Here is a 16,804-nt window from a genome sequence, read left to right on the forward strand (position 1 = left end):
CAGAATTTGGACCCAGTGACAGTGAAGGAACAGTGATGTAGTTCCAGGTCAGAGGTGGGGGTGCACAGACATGTTCCTATTGTGTGTCAAGGTGGCAGAGGTCGTGAATTTGATGAAGGTGATCTGTAAATAGTGCACACTGCCCCCATAATGGATGGAGGAGAGGTTTAAGGTGGTGACTGGGCTGTCAAACCCTTTCATAACTTTCTCCCAACCCTCCCCTAACAATGAACTAAGAACAAAGAAAGTCTACAGCCCAGGAACAGGCCCTGCGGCCCTCCAAGCCTGAACCGATCCAAATGTACTGTCTAAACCTGTCGGTCAATTCCTAAGCATTTGTATCCCTCTGCTCCCCACCTACTCATACATCTGTCCAGACAAATCTTAAATGAATCTACCACCTCTGCTGGCAACGCGTTCCAAATGCCCACCATCCTGTGTGTGAAGTACTTGCCGCGTGTATCCCCCTTAAACTTTCCACTTCTCACCTTGAGAGCATAACCTCCCGTTATTGAATCCTTCACCCTGGGAAAAAGCTTGTCTCTATCCACCCTGTCTATACCCTTCATGATTTTTTAAACCTCAATCAGGACCCCCCCACAATCTCCTTTTTACTAATGAAAACAAACCTAACCTACTCAACCTTTCTTCATAGCTAGCACCTTCCATACCAGGCAACATCCTCGTAAACCTTCTCTGCACCCTTTCCAAAGCGTCCACATCCTTCTGATAATGTGGCGACCAGAACTGTACACCGTATTCTAAATGCGGCCGAACCAATGTCTTGTACAATGTTAACATGACTTGCCAGCTCTTATACTATTTATGGAATACTGTGCCTATTTTTCCCAAAGCAATATTCTTTAAGGGGGTAATGAGCAAGTTAGACAAAGGAGAGACAGTGAACATGATGGATTTGGATTTCCAGAAGGTCTTTGACAAGGTGCCACACAGGAGACTGCCAAATTAGATAAGAGCCCATGGTGTTAGGCGCATGGACAGAGGACTGACAGAAGGCAGAGAGTGGGGATAAAGGGATGGCAGGTGGTAACTAGTGGAGTTCCGCAGGCCTCTATGTTGGGACCACAGCTATTCATGTTTTACAATAATCATCTGGGCGAAGGAACTGAGGGCATTTTGGCTAAAGTTGCAGATGACACAAAGCTAGGTGGAGGGTCTGGTAGTGGTGAGGAATTGGGACTTGGACAAGCTAGGAAAATGGGGAAAGAAGCGGCAGGTGGAAGACAGTGTGAGAAAGTGTGAGGTTATTCATTTTGGTCGGAGGAATAGCGGCATAGACTGTTTTCTAAATGGGGCGAGGCTTAGGAAATCTGAGGCACAAAGGGATTTGGGAGTCCGAGCTCAGGATTCTCTTCAGGTGAACATGCAGGTTCAGTTGGCAGTTCGGAAGGTGAATGCAATGTTAGCATTCATATCAAGAGGGCTAGGATACAAGAACAGGGATACACTGCCCAAGCTGTATAGGGCTCTGGTCAGACTGCATTTGGAATATTGTGAGCAGTTTTGGGCCCCTTATCTAAGGAAGGATGTGCTGGCCTTGGAGAGGGTTCAGAGGAGGTTTACAAGAACAATCCCAGGGTTGGAGGGTTTTCCATATGAAGAGAGGTTGAGGAGTTTAGAAAGATGGAGGGGGATCTGACTGAAACTTACAAATATGGACAGGCCTGGATAGAGTAGATTTGGAGAAGCTGTTTCCACTCATAGAGGAGACTGGGACCTGAAGGCACTGCCTCAGAGTGAAGGGACAATCCTTTCGAACTGAGATGAGGGGGAATTTCTTCAGCCAGAGGGTGGGGAATCTGGAAACTCATTGCCGCAGAGGGCTATGGAAACCAAGTCATTGAGTATAGTTAAGACAGAGCTAAATGGGTTTCTGATTAGTAAAGGAGGTCAAGGGTTACAGGGAGAAGAGAGGAGAATGCGGTTGAGAAACATATCAGCCATAATCAATAGCAGAGCAGACTCGATGGGCTGAATGACCAAATTCTGCTCCTTTGTCTTACGGTGTTATGGACTGACAGAGCTTTTCCAGGTGCACAACAAACCTTTAAAGATGGCGTCAGTGCCAGGACCATCACTACTGGTGCATTCCAAGATATCCCAGCAGTGACAGGTTGGCTCAGGAACAGGGATAAGATGGGTCAGGTAGCTCATGAGTGAAGTAGCGATAGATCTCATTTGGCCTTCCAAAATGCTTAACACAACTGATTGAGCCAAGAAAGTGTAAGATTCAGCTATCACTGTTCCTTCAGTGTTGCTGTGTAGTCCACACAGAGTGTACCACATCCTCCCAGCATGCACAGCTGGAGCAATCCAAGAGAGCGTCTGATAGACACTGAGGAGCCGAGAGAGCAGCAGCAGTTTCATGAGGAGGGAGAGGAAGATATTGAGCAGGAGGAACATCACCATCTGCATCGGGTGCTACAAGCTGGACAGGACTTAGCTGACACCACCCTCCCACCCCGCCCACTCCCACGTCCCCCCCACTCCCACTCCCACACCCACCCCCACTCTCACCCCCACCCCCAACACCACCACCACCAAGAGCAAGCAATTCTCCAAGTGTCCTGACCAAAAGACCTCAATCCAAAAACAGAATAAATGGCTATTCCAATGATTGCTGTTTGTGGGATCTTGCTGTGCCCAGAGTGGCTTACATAACAGCAGCTGCTAAGTTTTAAACTAATTCAGTGTATTGGAGGTGCTTAATGAGGTTTCTGACACTTCTGAAGGAAGGTGCTGTACAAATACCCTTTAAAAATCAGGACCCTGCGCTATTTTTGATTGAGAATCTGTGCATTTGGATTTATAAACAGTGCAAACAGTTTTCCTTCAACCTCCATCCATCCCTGACTCTCAGTGTGAGGTTTGTGAGTCTCATTTGTGCCAGAACAGGCATATGTTCTTTCAAAGGGAGAGGAACGAGGGTAACTGAGCCACATCTAAACTTAGCTCTGAGCTCGGTGGGTGTCCAGGCGGTTTCAACTACCTTCCCCAGCCAGTGGCAACCATGTGGCTGGGACAGGGAGGTAATCGTACACATCCTATCCACACATTTACCTGATCAGTGGAAGGTGTTTGCAGTGTTAATGCAGCGTGAGCCCTGCAGCCTGTCAGTAACTGCTGAAGCGCTGTGTGGCTTGTGGAAGTATACTTTGGGGACCTCACTCCCCATCTACACTACACCCCGCCCACCCGAAGAAAAAACCAGGAATGCTGTACCCAGAACAGGATTGTGCACGCTTGTGGGGACCACATTCTAAGAGAAATATGAATGTGTCAGAGAGAGTGCAGAGGCAGTTCAGTGGAATGGTTCTGGGGATGAGAAACTTCAGCAATGAAGAATGGATTGAAGACGCTGAGACTGTTCTCCTTGGAGAGGAAGCTGACAGGATGCTAGGCCTGGAGACCGTGACGATGGAGGTGGTGACGAGTTTGGTCCCAGTGTTGGACCCTGTGGCACTGTCATTGGCTGGATTGGATGAGGTCAGGCCAACGTGAACATGTGGCGACAGCGGCGTTGGTGGAGGTGAGATGGAGCTGGAGAGCAGCAACTCATTGTTCCAGCGGCGGTGATGTGCCAGAGCGCGGTTACAGCAGTGTCATTGTTTAGCCGCAGGGACTCAAGGACCGGGGTGGAGGAGCCAGGATTCAGACCCATGGCTGCACTGGAAGCGGGAGTCATTCCAAAGAAATTTGAACTTTATTGCGCTACGACTATAAGAAGCACTTTATTGTTTCATTATCTGGCTGTATAGTTTTGTCTTATTTTTCTGTGTTTTAAGATGGCACTGGAAAGTGGCAACACTTTTCATGGCACTAGTTATAAATACATGTCACAGTGAATCAAATTGAATCAAATCACGAACGGGTTTTCAAAATCACGAACGGGTGGGACAGGGTTTTTTTTTTAATTCATTCACATGATGAAAGTGTCGCTAACTATGCCAGGATTTATTGCCCATCCCTAATTGCCCAGAGGGCAGTTAAGCGGCAGCCACATTGCTGTGGGTCTGGAGTCACATGTCGGCCCAGACCAGGGAAGGATGGCAGTTTCCTTCCCAAATGGACATTAGTGACCCAGATGGGTTTTCTTGATAATTGACAGTGATAATTCATCATTAGAATCTTAATTCCAGATTTGGAACAAACTACCAGAGGAAGTGATGGAGGTAGGTACAATTACAACATTTAAAAGAGTATATGAATAGGAAGGGTTTAGAGGGCTATGGGCCAAGTGCTGGCAAATAGGACTAGATTAATTTAGGATATCTGGTCAGTATGGACAAAAGGGTCTGTTTCACGCTGTGCATCTTTATAACTCTATTTCACCATGTGCCATAGCAGGATTCAAACCCGGGTCCCCAGAATATTACCTGTATCTCTGGATTAACAGACCAGTGATAATACCATTAGGCCATCACCTCCAAAGAGTTAATTAAAAGAAGGTTTTCCTGTTCATAAAAGAAACAAGGACGAGCTGTCATAGATTTAAACAAACAAAGCAAAGGTGATCTGAGAATACATTTTTCACACAGATAGTAGTTATGGTATGGAATATGCTGCCTGGAACTGTGATGGAGCCAGATTCAATTGAGGCATTCAAGAAGGGCATTGGGTCTTTATACATAGAAATAATGTACAGGTGTATGGGGAGGAAACAGGAGATTGGCATGAGGTAGTGATATTCACTTCAAATGGGCCGAATGGCCTGAATTCTGTGCCATAACAATTCTGTGATTCTGTGGAGATGAACAGTACATTCATTTTCAAAAATGATTGTTCCTTATTGGTTTTCCCCACCTCTTAATCTGTCCCATCTCAGCAGGACTTTGACCAAATGTAATTACACTGCATGCAGCCCAAGGCTGTGAACTCATCCCATTGCAACTGTAATTTGCACCCACTCAAAGTGATGTTATTCCCACCAGCCTCAGACAGCAGTCAGAACTGGGATAAGCAAAGGAATTAATACCAGCCAGTTACCCATTCTGCGGTGTTTGGGAGAGGAGAGGGTGGTACACTGCTCACTTAAAATCCTGCACCCTGAGCTTTTTCAAATTTCTCTTGGTTTGTGGGCATTAGAGGCATTCATTGCCCAGACAATGTGGGATTTGTGAAGTGTTGCACTGTTCAAATACAGTCAGCATTGATTGAACCATCTTTATTTACACCTCCCAAACAGAGAGGGCAGCAGAGGGAGCAGTAAGCCCAGGCACTACACTCGCCTCCTCACCCTCCTCCCTCCAAAGGAACCAAACAGTTTGTAGATTGAAATGTAAATTGGTACATGGACCTTTTCCCAAGATACGATAGGACTAAACCCCTAACAACAATGTCACAAATGCAGAAAGATCTGGACAATATCAAGGCTTGGGCTTAAAAATACCGAGTAACATTCACATCCACACAAGTGCCAGGCAATGGTCATCACCAACATGAGAGAATCTAATCATTGCCACTTCATATTCCATGGCATTGCCATTGCTTAATCTGGATTTACCACTGTCAACATCTTGGGGGTTTATCATTGACCAGAAACTCAATTGGGCTAAACAAATAAACACAGGGGCTACAAGAGCAGGTCAGATGCTAGGAATGCATCTCCTGACTGCCCAAGGCCATCTACAAGGCACAAGTCAGGACTGGAAGGGAATACTCCTCTAAATGGGTGCAGCTCCAACAACATTCAAAAAGCTTGATGCCATCCAAGACAAAGCAGTCAGTTTGATTGGCACCAGATCCATAAGCATCCACTCCCCCCATCACCAATGCTCAGTAGAAGCAGTGTATACCATCTACAAGATGCACTGCAGAAATTCAACAAAGATCATAAAGGGTGGTACATGTATGGAATGAGCTGCCAGAGGAAGTGCAGGCTGGCGCAGTTATAGCATTTAAAAGGCATCTGGATGGATATATGAACAGGAAGGGTTTAGAGGGATATGGGCCAAATGTTGTCAAATGGGACTAGATTAATTTAGGATATCTGGTTAGGATGGATGAGTTGGATTGAAGGGTTCAATCACTGGTTGCTGTTTCAAGACTCCATCTTAGTGGCTAACAGAGTTATAGAGATGTACAGCACAGAAACAGACCCCTTGGTCAAAATTATCCATGCCGACCAGATATCCTAAATTATCGAGTCCCATTTGGCCAATATCCCTCTGAACCCTTCCTATTCATATACCCATTCAGTTGCCTTTTAAATGCTGTAATTGTACCAGCCTCCACCACTTCCTCTGGCAGCTCATTCCTTACACGCACCACCCACTGCATGAAAAGGTTGCCCCTAAGGTCCCTTTTAAATCTTTCCCTTCTCACCTTAAACCGATGTCCTCTAGTTTTGAACTCCTCTACCCTGGGAAAAAAGACTTTGACTATTCACCCTATCCATGCCCTATCATGATTTTATAAACCTCTATAAGGTCACCCCTCAGCCTCCGACGCTCCAGGGAAAACAGCCCCAGCCCATTCAACCTGTCCCTATAGCTCAAACCCTCCAACTCTGGCAACATCCTTGTAAATCTTCTCTGCACATTTGAACAATTCTTCTGTTTAAGCAAAGAATGATCCAGAGCAAAGGAGAGCAGAATGAGGCCACGTGGTGTTTGAAATGGTCCGACCAGATGTGATGTTCATGGGTAAAGTAGTTCCACACCAGGCTGCCTGGTACTGTGCCTAAGATTTCGGGAGGGTGTGGGAGGGGTCGTGAATGCAGCTGTTCCAGAGGCTCAAGGTTATCAGGATTGGTGATGGGAATTTGGTGAGTAATTTGGCAAAATGTTCTGCTGAATGGCAGGGGAGGTCTGTAGCTCATCTCTTTGGAGATTAAAAGCACTGTGCGTCATTATGAAAAGGGTTTGAGACCCTCTTCGGAGGGTCACTGTGGACTCAATGGGCCGAATGGTCTTCTTCCATACTGTAGGGATTTTATGATTCGATGGAATAGCATTGTTACATTAGATGGAAAACTAAATATGTAGATGGGACATAAAGGATTAGGAGACATATTGAGTTGGAGAGGGCAGGGCGAAAGTTTAGTTGGAGCATTCACTTCAAGTTAGAACAGTTGGGCTGAATGGCTTGTTTCAGTGCTGTGATTTGTGCCCAAGACAGAGACAGAGAGAGAGGAGAGTCTGATGGGTCTTTTTTGCGCTATGTTTGGATAGAGCTCCTGCCCCTGAATCTGTTCCTGCCCGTCATTCCCATTTGTTCCATTTCTATCCTTTTTTCTCTTTAACCTGTCTGTGCCTGGTGAATTATTAACAGCCCTTCTTTTGCTGCTGATATTGATCTTGAAGTTGTAGATATGCAATAATTATGAGAGTCACAGCAGCTGATTGGCTCTGCAAAAGGAATCGGGTTATGGCTCAGACAGCAATTTTCCCACACAGGGGCTGAAGGCAGGAGACGGGATTGATGTACCTGATGGTCAGGAAACAAATAGTCGCTCACAATGTGACAGAATTCAATTACTTGGGCAGTGCCTTCCATCAAAGCAACAACTGGTCCGGGCAGATAAAGGGAAGAGCGAACTGGGGACAGGCTGATGGCTGTTTCACTGCACATTCAGAGAGACGGTCAGTGCCATGTCACACCCAGTGATCAAGACAAGCCCAAATCAGACCAGCATCTTCCCAACCTCCCTCTCAGACCAGCAGCTCATAGCATTGAAAACTAACTTGTTAAATCAGTGGCTACAAGTGACTTGGCAAGGTCACATTATTCAAAGCACCTTAAAGTCAAAAGTATAGAAAGAGAGTTTATGGTTTTTTGCCATTCTGCCATTTCTCTCATTAGCTCCCTGTTCTGCCTTGTGTATATCACAAAATCACAGAATTGTTAAAGAGCAGAAGGAGGCCATTTGACCCACCATACCTGCGCTAGTTCTGTTCCCTTGTGCTTCTTCCTCACATCCCTGCGCACCATTTTGATCCAATGCCCACTTGAATGCCATTCTCAATTCTCAAATCCCTCAATCTGTCTCATTCCAGAAGGTTCTACTAGGCATAAACAGGTAGACTAAGAGATGCTTGCACGTCTTGCTTTGTAGAACAAACAGAGATGTTTTTTGACGTGTTGGTCTTCCCAGCATCTTCACCAAGGGAGCTGTGCTGACAGAAGCAGCAGTTGTTTGAGACGCACGTAGACATCTGTCACACACCAGTCATGTCTCCCCCAAGCACATGATTGAACCTGAAGCTTCCTGACCTTAACATGGACAGATTGAATGAGGATCTGGCAGCTGTATACTCAGACAATTGCCTGAAGTTTGTCACAGAGTTTCACTGTTGTTTCTTTATTAGACCCAGACATCTTTGACCTTAGTGTTCAGCCTAATCCATTCCTGGCTGTTCTTTAAAGAAATGATGAAAGGTCATTGTACGAAAGCAGTCCATTTTGTCCGTCCTGGTGATGCAGGCTGACTCTAATTCAGCTAGTGTCACCTCCACCGCTGCTCCCCGACTTTTTCTCTGTAATCCTGTGGTCTTCTCTCCTTCAGATACTAACTTCATTCCCTTTTGAAAGACTCAATTGATCCTGCCTCCACCACCTAGCTCTTGTTAGGACCTGAAAAGGTTACTGACACCCCTGATAAAGTGTGTGTGTGTGTGTGCGTGCGTGCGTGCGTGTGTATGTGTGTGTGTGTCCTATGAGTTCTGCACGTGTTCGCCGGATGGTGTATAATGCTTCAGTGATTGTTCTTCATGAATACAGCATGTAACCAAACTGGGAAAGTGTACTTAATCTTAAGTTGAACCTGATTGTCCCCTGTAAGGCTACCATCTATCTCAGATGTAATGCAAACAGCTACTTTGTAAAATTCAAAGTTTGTGAGAAGATTTGTAGCTCGGGTGCTCGTTGCTGTGGTAGCTGGAAGTTTTTGTTGCAAACTTTTCGTCCCCTGTCTAGGTGACATCCTCAGTGCTTGGGAGCCTCCTGTGAAGCGCTTCTGTGGTGTTTCCTCCAGCATTTATAGTGGCCTGTCCCTGCCGCTTCCGGTTGTCAGTTTCAGCTGTCCGCTGTAGTGGCCGGTATATTGGGTCCAGGTCGATGTGTTTGTTGATGGAGTTTGTCCAGCTCGGCCAACAGAACCACAGCTACTTCGTAAAATCTAATGAACCTATTGACCATCCATCAAGATTGAGCCCAGCTTCCACCAAAGACATTGTGTGGCCATTCTTTCCCACATGGCATCAGCAGCTTAAACTGATACTGGCAGGAAGGATTGGTGACAGTGAATCTACCCAAGACATCCCAGCAGATACCAACAGATACAAAAGTAACCACTCACTGTGTAAAACAGTTCTTCCTCATATCGCCCTTGCTTCTTGCCAGTTAACTTTAATTGGTGCCCTCTGGTTCCTAATTCTTTCACATAGAGTCATACAACACAGACACAGACCCTTCGGCCCAACTCATCCATGCCAACCAGGTTTCCCAAACTGGAGTAGACCCATTTGCCTGTGCCCCCATATTCCTCTAAACCTTTCCTATTCATATACCTCTCCAAATATATTTTAAATGTTATAACTGTACCTGCATTTATCACTTCCTCTGGCAGTTTCTTTCCACATACACACCATCCTTTTGATCTCTTTTAAATCTTTCCCTCTCACCTTCAAAATTCTAATTTTGTCTTCCCCTACTCTAGGGAAAAGGACTTTGCTATTCACCTTATCTATGCCCCTCATGATTTTATAAACCTCTAGAAGGTCACCCCTCAGCCTCCTACATGTGTCCTCCCCTATCCAGCTTCTACTTATAACTCAAACCCTCTCTGCCCTGTGTGAGACTGTCTGTGCCACAGTCAGATTGAGTCTAACCTAAAAGAATGGATTTAAAGAATCTTACAAGGATTCATGCAGCTTTTGAGCAAAGTAAAATGTAATTCTGCAAGTACAAGTTCACCCCACAAACTCATGTGTATATGTGTGCGTGTGTGTATGTGTGTGTGGAGGGGTGTGCGATTTATGGGTGTCTGTGAGAGGGTCCGTGTGGGAGTGTATGTGTGAGCGTAAGAGAAGGTCTTTGTGTTCAGGAGTGTTTGTATGTATGTGTGGGCGTGTGCGTGTGTGTGTTTAGGAGTTTGTGAGTGTGTGAGTCTAGGTGTGTGTGTGTGTGGAGGGGGTGTGCGATTTATGGGTGTCTGTGAGAGGGTGTGTGTGTGTGTGTGTGTGTGTGTGTGTGTGTGTGTGTGTGTGTGTGTGTGTGTGTGTGTGTGTGTGTGTGTGTGTGTGTGTGTGTGTGTGTGTGTGTGTGTGTGTGTGTGTGTGTGTGTGTGTGTGTGTGTGTGTGTGTGTGTGTGTGTGAACCCCAGGCCCCGGTTGAGGCCATTCCCACGGGCACCGAAATTTGCTATCAGCTTCTGCTCGACCACTCTGCATTATGGCCTGTCCCGAAGTCCGCCTTGGAGGACGGTCAACTGAAGGTCCAAGGTCGAATGCCCCGGACGGCTGAAGTGTTCTCCGACTGAGTGGGAACGCGCCTGTCTGTTGATTGTTGTGCGGTGCCCATTCATCTGCTGGTGAGACCGAGCAGAGGCTATGGCAATGTACCATGCCTCAGGGCATCCTTGCCTGCAGCGTATGAGATAGACAATATTGGCTGAGTAGCATGAGTATATCCCACGTACACGGTGGGTGGTGTCTCCACGTATAATGGGAGTATCCATGTCGACATTCTGACACATCTTGCAGCGTCTACTGTGACAGGGTTGTATGGTATTGTTCTGAGAGCCGGGCAGTTTGCTACAAACAATGATCTGTTTGAGGTTTGGCGGTTGTTTAAAGTTGAGCAGTGGAGGTGTGGTGAAGGTCTTGGCGAGGTGCTCATCCTCATTGATAATGTGTTGCAGGTCACGAAGACATGGCATAGTTTTTCGGCTCCTGGGAAATACTGAACAACGAAGGGTACCCTGTCAGTTGCAGCCCGTGTCTGTCTCCTGAGGAGGTCATTACGGTTCCTTGCTGTGGCACGTCGGAACTGGTGGTCAATGAGTTGAGCATCGTACCCCGTTCTTGTGAGGGCATCCCTGAGTACCTCCAGGTGCCCGTCATGTTCCTCCTCATCTGAGCAGATCCGGTGTATGCGTAAGGCTTGTCCATAGAGGATGGCTGTTTTAATATGTTTTGGGTGGAAGCTGGAGAAGTGTAGCATTGTGAGGTTGTCTGTGGGTTTGCGGTAGAGTGTGGTGCTGAGGCGTCCATCCTTGATGTCCAAGAATGAGACAGATAGTCGAGAGTAGTCCATGGTGAGTTTGATGGTGGGATGAGACTTGTTGATATCACTGTGTAGTTTTATCAGTGACTCCTCGCCATGGGTCCAGAGGAAGAAAAGGTTGTCAATGTACCTGGTGTATAATGTTGGTTGGAGATCCCGCATGGGGAAGCAGTCTTGTTCGAACCTGTGCATAAAAATGTTGGCATGTTGAGGTGCAAATTTGGTCCCCATGGCTGTTCCATGTGTCTGGATGTCAAAAGTGAAGACGTTGTGATCAAGGATAAAGCGGATGAGTTGTAGGACGGTGTTGAGATTGGCAGTTGTTGGTGTTGAGTACTGAGGCTGTTGCCGCGATGCCATAATTGTGGGGGATGCTGGTGTAGAGTGCGGAAACATCCATTGTGACGAGGAATGTTCCCAGATCGACTGGTCTGTGGGTGCTGAGTTTCTGTAAGAAGCTGGAGATCCCCTGTACAATAGGTTTCAAGATGCCTTCCACATAGCCAGAGAGGTCTCACACAGTGTCCCATTGCCCGACACGGTGGGACGTCCTGGTGTGTTGGCTTTGTGTATCTTCGGAAGGCAGCAGAAGTCGCTTATGCGAGAAGCATGTGGGATGACTATTGTGGCACAGAGAGTCTCACACAGGGGAGGTCACACCTTCAATACATTATCAGTGCTGACATGACACCAATTGTTAAAGTTCACTTGAGAATGCAACTTCTCAAAACGTTTTGCGATTTACATATGAAAGAACTGATACCAACATGGTCATTCTAACAGATGAGAGATTTAACAAACAATCCAGGTCTTTTTCGATATATAATTTCAGTTACATCACACTGTAAACTTTTGCTATAAATTCTGTGTCTTGCAATCTTATTCCCCACAACCACCTGATGAAGGAGCAGCGCTCCGAAAGCTAGTGCTTCTAATGCTTCTAATTAAACCTGTTGGACTATAACCTGGTGATGTGTGATTTTTAACTTTGCATTACCCCTGGTAGTTCCCACCTAACCATGCACCCCATGCAGAATTTACTCAGCAGTGGGGCTGCCTTCAGGAGCTATTCTTTAAGAAGGACTAGCTCAGTGTATGTTTCAATGTATCTTCATGCCTGAGTGTTTCCCTCAGTTAGAGTGTGGGTGTGTTCAGTATCAGTGGGATAACAGGACTCATGGTGAAAGCCAAGCAGAATTGTACAGCTATAGAGGACTGTGAGACAGCCATGTTGGTAGACTCTGTAACCATGCCAATCTGAACTCTCTGTTCTAGGCTTGTAGCTCAGATCCACGATGAGCTGCTGTTCGAGGTTGAAGATACCCAGATTCAGGAATTAGCAGGTCAGTTTATTCCAAATCTCGGACACCATTCGTGTTTGTAAGTTGAATTGTAGCCTACCAGAAGAGAAAACGCCGAATGCTTCTGAGCTATGTCCTTGCCATTGCCATGTGCCTTATCTCTGTAACAAGCTTGTTTTCTGTCCACCTGTATCTGAGTTTGCAACATAAAGTAATCACTTCCTTTCCTGCCAGCCAGGGCTCAGTGGACAGCGCTCCTGCCCATAAATCGGAAAGTCTAGGTTCCTGACCCATTTCAGAGACATGGGCTCTGACTCTGGGCTGGAACTCAGCTGCATTGCTGAGTTTGTCATTCTGTACCAGTTCCTCCTTCCCTAAGAGTGGCTCAGCTTTAGTATGTGCTCAGTTGAAGGGTTTCACTCCAAGACAACCCTTTTTAATTCACTCACAGGCTGGGCCAGCATTTATTACCGGTCCCTAGTTGCCCCTTGAGAGGGTGGTGGTGAGCTGCCTTCTTGAATCACTGCACTCCCTCAGCTGGGGGTTGACCCACAATGTTATGAGGGTGGGAATTCCAGGATTTTGACCCAGTGACACTGAAGGAACGGCAATATATTTCTGAGTCAGGATGATGGGTGGCTTGGAGGGGAACTTGGAAGTGGAGGTGCTCCCATGTATCTGCTGCCCTTGTCCTTCCAGATGGTAGAGAATGTGTGCTGCCTGAGGATGTTTGGTGAATTTCTGCAGTGCATCTTGTAGATAGTACACACTGTCAATGGTGGAGGGAGTGGATGTTTGTGGATGTGGTGCCAGTCAGGTGGGTGCTTTGTCCTGGATGGTGTCAAACTTCTTGAGCATGAATGTACGTGCTAGAAAGGAAGAGACGAATCAGCAGTAGCCTGGGCCAGTAGGATAGCTGTGTACATGCTGAGGGTGCACCTGCTAGCACAGGGAGATATATGTAAGAGTTGCATTGTGATTTGAGGTGTTAGTGAAGGGAGGGGTGGGAACTGTCACCAATGCTAGGGATAACGTTTGTTTACATGAGGCTGTATAGGCAGTGAGAGATGTGAAGTGGCTCTTATCATCACAATCCTGGGAAGGTCATTCAGTTTTTTTCCCTTTCTGCAATTGTTCATTAGAACGATGCTCCTGGAATTGAGCTGGGAGTTACAACCCTAGTTTCCTCCCCCAGCCCAGGCAAAGAGCAAAGGCTTTGCTATTGCTCACTTGCTGCAGGCTCACTTCCACTGGGATCCTCTGGCCAGCATCTCTCTGAAAGTGCACTTCCCTTTAAAGGCTGAGACTGCATGAACAGCAGGCTGGCCAAACTGTGCCTTCCCAATGTGCCATTTGTCGATCTAGCGAATGGTTCTGGCTGACAGCTCACCTCAGGAAATCCGACCTGGCTTCCTGCCAATCCAACAGGAGCAGGTTTCGCTCTCCAGCCCAGAGTGTGTCAAAGCCGGAAATCCAGCTTGCAAACATGCAGAATGTCAGTGGTAAAGTCTAAGCATGACTGTATGTGATAGAGTTTTAGCAGCTCCATTACAGCAGTTTGCTCCAACCTGTTTCTGCAGTAACAGCATCATCTGAAATCTGCCTTGACTGGTTCTCATGAGCAGAATGTGATTGACTCCTTGCTAAGTAAGAAGCAAAGTGCAGCCTGCCTTGGCAACTCACCATTCTTCTTCCAATCGTAGGGCTTGTGAAAACCACCATGGAATCACTGCAGTCTATGGAGGGTCTTGGAGTTCAGTTGAAGGTACAATTCCAGCTTAAATTGGCTTTAGTCCAATGGAATGTCAGCTTCCCATGAATGATAGATAGCGCCAATCCCTAATTTGTTCTGCTTTCCACAGGTCCCTTTAAAAGTGTCCCTCACCCATGGGAAGAGTTGGAGTTCAATGAAAGCATTGTAAGATGTGGAGGTGCCCAGTCGGTCAGTAACTGGTATGGAGCCTGTGCTTTAATAAATACCAGTCATCTTTCTGCGTTCACTGTTCTTCCTGGCGTTAACGTGCCCGCCATTTGTTTTTATAGCTTGGGGCAAAATTAGAAATGCTAGTCTGTTTTTCTTCTGCAGACGATGGGGATTTTGTTCAGTTGTTGTAAGCAGCAGAAAGCTTTCTAAGTATCTTGTTGATAGCTCTATGCATTTCGAAACGGATTTGTTTCCTCCCAGTTTGTTTGGAAACACTAAATTCAATGTTGTTTTTGGAGGGTAATATTTACCTCGTTGTCTGTGCCTACTCCTGTTACTTGCAGTGATTGCGGTCTGGTTTAAAGGGCTGTCTTCCATGTAAATGGAGAGCACGATAATGCAGCCAGTTACTCCAAACCATTTCAGAAGACTTTTAGACCAAACATTAATGATGTAGAGGAGCCGGTGTTGGACTGGGGTGGACCAAGCCAAGAATCACATGACACCAGGTTATAGTCCAACAGGTTTATTTGAAATCATAAGTTTTCGGAGCACTACCCCTTCCTCAGGCAGATATATCTGTTGGAGTCTAACCCAGTGTCGTGTGATTTTTGACTTCGGAGAAAGTAAGATTCCCCAAAATTGGACTTTGCTGTTTGCAGGCAGTAATCAAAGTCACAGCTGTCAAGGTGCAGAAGGGGATTCATTGCGAAACTTTCTACTGTCTTAATGTTGTTTCCACGTCCCCAACCTACTGAAATTGAACATTGATGTTTAACTTCAATATAGCTACATTTTCATCCAGTCAGCAGCTTGGCCTCGCTTTGGCCTTACCCAGCTCCCCTGCTCCTGATGAGACCAGTGAGAAATGAGTTAGCCAAGGCCAGCCACTGGCTGTGGCATCTCAGGGTAAGGAAACAGACAGCCGTTTTCACCCCACTCCTATTCACATTGATTGTGTATAAGCGGTGTTTGTGTCAGAGCTATGGAGTGAACGGTGTAGAGCATTGTCCAGACCCCTCCCAGCCAGTGTAGAATGTTCCCTTAGGATCCAGCAGCTGTCATGGGGAAGGGAAGGATGAGAGTGAAGAGAGGAAAATTTCTGCAGAGCTTTAAGCAACACAGATTGTTTCCATGGAGCGTTTTGGTACATAATACACACGTACATGAACAGACAGACAGACACACACACAGACACAGACACACACACACAGACACACACTCATTCACACACATACAAACAGACACGCACACACACAGAGACGCACATGCACACGCGCACACATACAAACACACACACACACACACACAGACACACACACAGACATGCATGCACGCACACAGACACACACACACACACACCTGCACCCAACTTTCCCAAGAAAACAAAATGTTGGCGTTCAGCTGTCAGTGTTCAGATTGACAAAAAATATTCCCAAACTGCTTGATATCTCAAATATTGTTGCGGGTTTAGATACATGTTTGCATTGTAATAATTCAGAAAGTTCCCTTCATTAAACTTGCTGACTCGGTTCATTTGTATTCTGGTTGTATTTTTTTCTCCTGGTGCTTCCTTGGAGCTGCGGCAAAGTAATGAGCAAATACATTAACAGGCGTGTAAAGCAAATGGGAAGGTCCTCAATGTACACACTATATGAATCCCAAGCACTCTGAAGGCCTAACCAACCTTGAAGAATCTTGGTAGCAACAATGTAATAGCAAACAGTTAATTATATTCAACCAGACAGTATTTACAGTACAGACATACAGAAAACACCAGCTCTCCTAACAGTTCCATTCGGGTGCTTCACAAGAGTCTCCTTTCTGCCCACTTCATCTAACCCAATAACTTCTGAAACATTCTCTCCCTCAAGTACTTATGCAAAATAAAACCTTCAATCAATGGATACCATCAACCTACTTCCACATTTGTATATGTAATTCAATGAGCAGTTTGATAATAAAGGTGCTATTCGTGAAACCAGTGGTCCTGCAAGGTTTGTCAGTAATCCTCTGATGGACAATTGGTCGTCAGATTTCAGCACTGTAAGGTCTCAGGAAGACTGACTGTAAAGAAACATCATTTATTATTGAATTCCAAAATAGAGGCTGACTCGTGACATATATAGGCTATTCCCAGCCTGGACAGATAGCTCTGCTCACCCATCCCTGGGGCTGCTTTACTTTTTATACAGAAGTTTTCTCACACACATATTACAATGGGCGTGAGTCAGGAGTGAAACTTAATTCTTTAATTAATCGTTATTATTGTTGGTATGCCCGCTGAGCTGGTTGGTTTGTATGCAGACATTTTGTCATTCTGTAAGGTAAC

General features: G+C 46.0%; 1 protein-coding gene across 2 annotated transcripts in view; it reads left to right on the forward strand.

The window, feature by feature from the left end:
• The window catches only part of LOC148152008 (DNA polymerase nu-like), a 336,065-nt gene extending 320,061 nt beyond the window's left edge, over positions 1–16,004 (forward strand). For both annotated transcript variants that reach the window (XM_087993713.1, XM_087993719.1), the window contains 3 exons: positions 12,523–12,590; positions 14,252–14,313; positions 14,411–16,004. In XM_087993713.1, coding sequence (XP_087849839.1) covers positions 12,523–12,590; positions 14,252–14,313; positions 14,411–14,470 — 190 coding nt within the window. In that variant the 3' untranslated portion in view covers positions 14,471–16,004. The remainder of the gene's footprint in view (positions 1–12,522; positions 12,591–14,251; positions 14,314–14,410) is intronic.
• The last annotated feature ends 800 nt before the right edge of the window (positions 16,005–16,804 follow it).

Source organism: Chiloscyllium plagiosum, unplaced genomic scaffold (genome assembly GCF_037043375.1).
Source record: "Chiloscyllium plagiosum isolate Xiang-an unplaced genomic scaffold, Cpla_swu_hap1 HiC_scaffold_2, whole genome shotgun sequence".
Lineage (NCBI taxonomy): Eukaryota > Metazoa > Chordata > Chondrichthyes > Orectolobiformes > Hemiscylliidae > Chiloscyllium > Chiloscyllium plagiosum.